General features: G+C 51.6%; 1 protein-coding gene across 2 annotated transcripts; it reads right to left on the bottom strand.

Moving 5' to 3' along the window:
• Nucleotides 1-369: 369 nt before the first annotated feature.
• Dkkl1 (dickkopf like acrosomal protein 1) lies at nucleotides 370-5,409 on the bottom strand. 2 transcript variants are annotated; one of them, XM_040736183.1, is made up of 5 exons: nucleotides 5,387-5,409; nucleotides 4,694-4,860; nucleotides 3,564-3,704; nucleotides 3,365-3,454; nucleotides 370-755 (listed from the first exon to the last, which is right to left on the bottom strand). In XM_040736183.1, exons 2-5 carry the CDS (start codon nucleotides 4,841-4,843, stop codon nucleotides 447-449), a joined length of 690 nt encoding a protein of 229 aa, XP_040592117.1. In that variant the 5' UTR covers nucleotides 4,844-4,860; nucleotides 5,387-5,409; the 3' UTR covers nucleotides 370-446. The 2 variants fall into 2 exon arrangements, with proteins under 2 accessions (XP_040592117.1, XP_012979570.1); XM_013124116.3 differs by lacking the exon at nucleotides 5,387-5,409 and adding an exon at nucleotides 5,036-5,371.
• Nucleotides 5,410-5,583: the final 174 nt, after the last annotated feature.

Below are 5,583 nucleotides of genomic sequence, written 5' to 3' on the forward strand. Positions count from 1 at the left end.
ACAATAAGTTCCTGGGAAAGGCCTTCCCACAGAAACCGCCCTGACCTCGACCTTGTCCAAAGACTAACCGCACCTTCAGAAACCCACACACATCCACCTCTGGTGTCAGAGCAGAACCAGCCAGGGGAGAGGAGAGAGCAGAGGCTTCTCTGGTGGGAGCCTTTCTTAGGAAGTTTTTCTTGAACCTTTTTGGAGCCTGTTTAAAGTTCTCTTTATATCATTGAACGAGTCTCTGTGTTATCAATACCCGACACCCTCCGCACGTTCTCGGACACAGGCCGCGCAGCAGACGTGACATATTGAGTGTCTGCGTTAGAGGGAATGGCTACTGTGGCTTGGTTGGGAACGGATACCAAAAGGAGACAGTGCTAGATGTAAGAAAAAAGTTTATTTCCTTATGGTGCTGGGGTAGGGTGAGGGACATGCAGGGACATCTGGTTGCCACCCTATAACTGCTGGGATGGCCTGAGGATGTAGAGAAAGTGTGTCTTTCGTATAGGCAGCTTGATGTGTTGGGGGACATGGGCCTCTTCCTCGAGGTTGTCCTCATGGGCACCACCACGGAGCCCATCCCGGATGGCCTGCAGGCGATGTCGCTTTTCTATGAGCCAGCGGCTCCCATCCTGGACATCTGGCTGGGTCCTCCGTCTCGGCAGCTTCATGATCCAGAAAGACACCCTCCGGGGCTCTGGGTGCAAACCGTCCATGGCCTTCTGCACTGGCGGCAGGGCCTCTTTCTCCTCCTCTTTGGGCACCTGTGAAGGAGGCGCAGGGAGATCCTGGTCAAGTGTCACACAGCACTTCCAAGACACTGGAACGCCTCAGCCTACATCTCAGCCCACTTGGTGCTTTGGGGTTAAAAACCCTTTTGGGGCTGGCAGTTCTGTTTTCTGTCTGGCCTGCTGCATTCTTTGTGTAATAAGTTTTTATTATTTATTTTGTTAAAGATTATTATGTGCATTAGTGTTTTGCCTTTATGCATGTCTGTGTGAGGATACCAGATTCCCTGGACCTGGAGTTATAACTGTGAGCCGCCATGTGGTTGCTGGGAAATGGACCCGGATCCTCTGGAAGAGCAGCCGTGCTATTAACTACTGAGCTGTCTCTCCAGCACACAAGTTTGTTTTTAAACTCCCACTATTACCTGGGAGATTTATTTTATGTTTACATGCTAAGTATGCGCATCACTTGCACGAATCAGCGGTGCGCTAGGAGGGGTTCCCAACACCCATGTCAGGTGTCTCACAGGCTCATGTAACTCATCTGGCCATTGTGTGGCTAAATTTTCTTTTCTATAATTTACTTCATTTTATTTATGTATATTGGTGTGCGGGTGTTAGTCTCCTGGGGCTGGGTTTACAGTTGTGAGCTGCCATACGGGTGCCTGGAACTGAGCTGGGAATTGGGTCCTCTGGGAAAATAGCCAGTTCTCTTAACCAAACGCATTAGCTGGGTGGGGATGGTGTACACCTTTGATGCCAGCACTTGGGAGGCAGAAGCAGCAGGGAAATTTCTGGGAGTTCAAGGCCAACCTGGTCTACAGAGCAAGTTTCAGCACAGCCAGGGTTACATGGAAGAAAAGCTTGTCTTGAAAAACAAAACAAAACAAATACCAGGCAGTGGTAGCACATGTCTTTTATCACAGCACTTGGGAGGCAGAGACAGGTGGATCTCTGTGAGTTTGAGGCCAGCCTGGTCTACAGAGCAAGTTCCAGGACAGCCAGAGCTGTGTGAAACCCTGTCTGAGAAAACCAAACCAAACAAAAAAGAAATCATTAAGTTTGGTGTGGTGGTTCATATTTGCAATCCCAGCATTTGGAAGGTAAAGGTGGAAATATTGGGTCGCTCTAAATAAAAAGCCTGAAATTATGCCAGGTGCACATTCCTTTAAAACAAGCATCTGGGAAGCAGAGGTGGAGATCAGTCTGGAATAGGAAGCAAGTTCCAGGACAGCCAGGGCTACATAGAGAGATCCTATCTCAAAAAACCAAACCAAACGAAACATGGTGTGTGACTATTCCTGGCGTCTATGCCAAGCTCCTGTTTTGAAATTACCCTAACCTCAGTTGGGCTTGGTGGTGCAGGCTTGTTTTCACAGTAACCTGTAGGTTTGGGGCCAGCCTAGGCTACAAAGTGACACCCTATCAAAAAAAAAAAAAGGGGCTCCGTTGGTAAAGTGCTTGTGCCCAACTATGAGAACTTGAGTTCACTCCCCAGCATTCACGGGATAGCCAGGAGCTGCATGCAATGGCCACTCCGGGGTTGGGGTAGGGCAGAGACTGGAGGGTCCCTGGAGTTTGATGGTCAGCCAGCTTAGCTGCACTGTGGATGCTTCAGATTCGGTGAGAAACTCCTGACTCAAAGCAAAAAACAAAAAACAAAATTACAACAAAAAACCCCAGCAAGGTAGAGAGAGGCCTTTTGTGGCGTCCCACACCTTCAACCCCAGCACTCGGAAGCGGGGTGGAGGGGGGCAATCTCTGTGAGTTTGGGGTCAGCCAGGGTTCACAAGGAGACCTTGTGTCAAAAACAATAAAAAGGGAAACAAATACATAGGTGGAGAGTGATTGAGGAAGACACTCAGCTACTTGGGCATCCCCATGTGTGTACACGGACCCCAAACTGAATCAAGACAAAACATCTCTGAGATGTGCTCTGTGTTTCTACGATTGGTGGAGACTCTAAAACTCTCTGAAGTTTACAAGTAGGCTTTCTGTATTTGTTTTGAGACAGGTCCTGATACGTAGCCTTGGCTGGCCAGGTATTTGCTTTATAGATCAGGCTGGCCTCCAACTTGCAAAGATCCTCTTGCCTCTGGCCTAAAATTGTGGCATTCCTCCTGCCTCAGCCTTCCAAGTCCTGGGATCACATGTGTTTACAATCACACCTATTGACCTGTCCCTTTTCACACACGTCACACTGAGCCCCAGAAATTTTGAAGATATTCCGTGTACAGAGTGTGCACTGGCTAATTTTAGATGCCACCTTGCCACGGCCTAGAATCACCTGGGAAGACACTCGGAACAGGAAATTAACTACATCAATGTCGCTAACTGACGCAGGAAGACTCATCCCCTTGTGGGCCGCAAGCACCATTACCTAGGCAATGGGTCCTGAACCACCTAAGACAGGACAAAGCAAGCGAAGATGTTTCTTTCTCTGTTTGCTTTTGACAGTAGAAACCATGAGTCCCCCTAAGTGATGGGCGTACACCAGATAAGCCCTTTCCTTCCCCACACTGCTTTTGGCTGAAATATTCTATTACAGCAACAGAAAGGAAACCAGAGCAGTATGGCACAAAGGACTTCCTTAACTATAGAAAAACGCCGACTCCTGGCTACCTGGAAGCAAGATGGGTCCTTACCTTCCAGTCACCTTCCGGGCTCCCCTCTGGTTCGATGGAGGCCACCACCTTCTCAGAGATGAGCACCTCCCCTGTCTTGTTGTCAGTCATCTGTGAGGATTATACAAGAGTCAGAGCAAACCTGCTTCCCTCCTCACCTTTCCTCCTCCTGTCAGGTAAAGAGTGGTGGGAATTCCGAAGGGCCGTCCTGGTGAGGCACCTTGTCTATCTGCAGGTGGCTGGAGAGGGTGTGGTTTCCCATTCTGTGCTCCTGGTTCTCTTCCTGATGGAAGTTCCTAGGAAGGTCCCGGAAGTCCATGGGGGAGGAGAAGAAGCTGTCCAGGTCCCGCAGCAGGTCATCCTAGGGGGGAGGGAAACCGTGTGCGCCTGCAGGCTGCTCTTGTCCTTGCAGGGCCTGGCTCCCACCTCTCCTCTCCACCTCTCACCCCATGCACCCTGCTGGAGGGCTCTACCTCTGAGGCCCGGCCTCGAACTCACAGAGATCCACCTGCCTCTGCCTCCCGAGTGCTGGGATTAAAGGTGTGCACCACCACTGCCCGGCCTCAGCCCTCTTTCATGTATCTAATTTGACTGGGTCTCACTCTGTAGCTCTGGCTGACCTGGCTGGCCTCGAATTCACAGACATTGTCCTGACTTTATCTCTAAGTGCATGGGTAACCAGGCCTGGCTCTTTTAATTTTTTGAAACAGGGTTTGACTAAAGCTGCCTAGGATGACCTTGAACTTTTTTTTTCACATGTTGGGATTTCACGTGAGCCATGGCCACATCCAGGCCCTGCTACCCGAGATGATGCGTTTTCAGCCCTGGCCAGCCCCAGCTTCTCTTCCTATGCTGTGTCGTCCTGTCCCCCATCATCTGTCTGTTCAAGCCACTGTCTTATAACCTTGCTGTTCTTTGAGGTAAAGTCTCGTATCCCAGGCTGGCCTCAAACTTCCTATGTAGGAGAGGGTGGTTTTTAGATTCCCTTTTCGCCTGCCTCTGCCTCCTGAGGGCTGGTGTAACCCGTGCTGGGCAATCGAGCCCAGCTGTGTGCATCCTAAGCAATCACTTTACCATCCGAGACACGACCCTGCCAGCCCTCTCTGTTCTGTTGACTCCTTTTCCCTCCTGCCTGACCCATCTCTCTGTCCCCCAAACCCTGCCATCACTCACTTTTTTTTGTTTTTGTTTTTGTTTTTCGAGACAGGGTTTCTCTGTGGCTTTGGAGGCTGTCCTGGAACTCGCTCTGGAGACCAGGCTGGCCTCGAACTCACAGAGATCCGCCTGCCTCTGCCTCCCGAGTGCTGGGATTAAAGGCGTGCGCCACCAACGCCCGGCGCCATCACTCACTTTTAGGAACAGTCGGCTGAAGCTTTGGAGAAGACTCTGCAGGCCCAGAAACCCGGAGGAGCTCTCCTGAGAATCAGCATCATGGATCGGGGCGGCAGAGGACACCAAGGCTGAGGGGAACAGCAGCAGCAGGACCCCCAGTCGACACATTTCGGGCGGGTGGGAGGCTGTGACAAGGGCGGTTTCAGATTCCACAATCACCCCTCTGGGGCCCCTTCCCAGGCGCCACTGTCTGCTACGGTCCCGCCCAGCCCACAAGCCCTGCATCCCCCAGCTCTGGTCCAGTTTCAGGAGCCTGTTCGCTCGGGTTTGTCCTCACGCAGACAGATCCCGTTTCCTCACCTTTGCCTACATCCGCTCCTTCTCCTGGACCACAGCTGAGGCACCCGGCTCCGGACACCGCCGGACCGGGACAGTTAATATCCAGTTCGGGCCTCGAGCCTGGGCAGGAGCGTTGGTTGGGTACCACCTCTCCACGAGACTGGCCACGCCCCAATTGTTTGACCACACCCACCTCCCGTGGTCACCGCAGAATCTCACCACTATTCCTCGGTCTCCCCTCTGGCAAATTCACATCTCTATTGTTCATTAACCACATCTATTAAGGCAGAAGTGGTGGCCTTGTCCATGACCCAGGCATTTTATTCTATGTTATTTTATTCTCTTTTCCCGACCACGCCTCTACCCGCTGACCTTCCTAAATGCTCTCTGATCGCTAAAAGACGCGCCGGTCTGGTTCCTTAAGGCACAGTCACTTGTCTTCCTGTCTCCCCCTCCCCACCCCCCCCATGACCTCACAGTTGAACCAGGCCTTCCTTCCCTGGTCATAACCCTGCATACAGAGTCACACCTCCATTCTTCACCACTAGATTCTCTCCCGATCACGCCCC

The sequence above is a fragment of the Mesocricetus auratus genome, unplaced genomic scaffold, assembly GCF_017639785.1.
Source record: "Mesocricetus auratus isolate SY011 unplaced genomic scaffold, BCM_Maur_2.0 Super-Scaffold_100054, whole genome shotgun sequence".
In the NCBI taxonomy this organism is placed as follows: domain Eukaryota; kingdom Metazoa; phylum Chordata; class Mammalia; order Rodentia; family Cricetidae; genus Mesocricetus; species Mesocricetus auratus.

Excerpts from the sequence above, each read along its gene's own strand:
- Dkkl1 (XM_040736183.1), bottom strand. The coding sequence starts at position 4,843 with ATGTGTCGACTGGGGGTCCTGCTGCTGCTGTTCCCCTCAGCCTTGGTG. Across the intron at positions 3,705-4,693 it reads TCAGCCGACTGTTCCTAAAA|GATGACCTGCTGCGGGACCT; the intron begins GTGAGTGATGGC and ends CCTCCCCCCTAG. Across the intron at positions 3,455-3,563 it reads GCCACCTGCAGATAGACAAG|ATGACTGACAACAAGACAGG; the intron begins GTGCCTCACCAG and ends TAATCCTCACAG.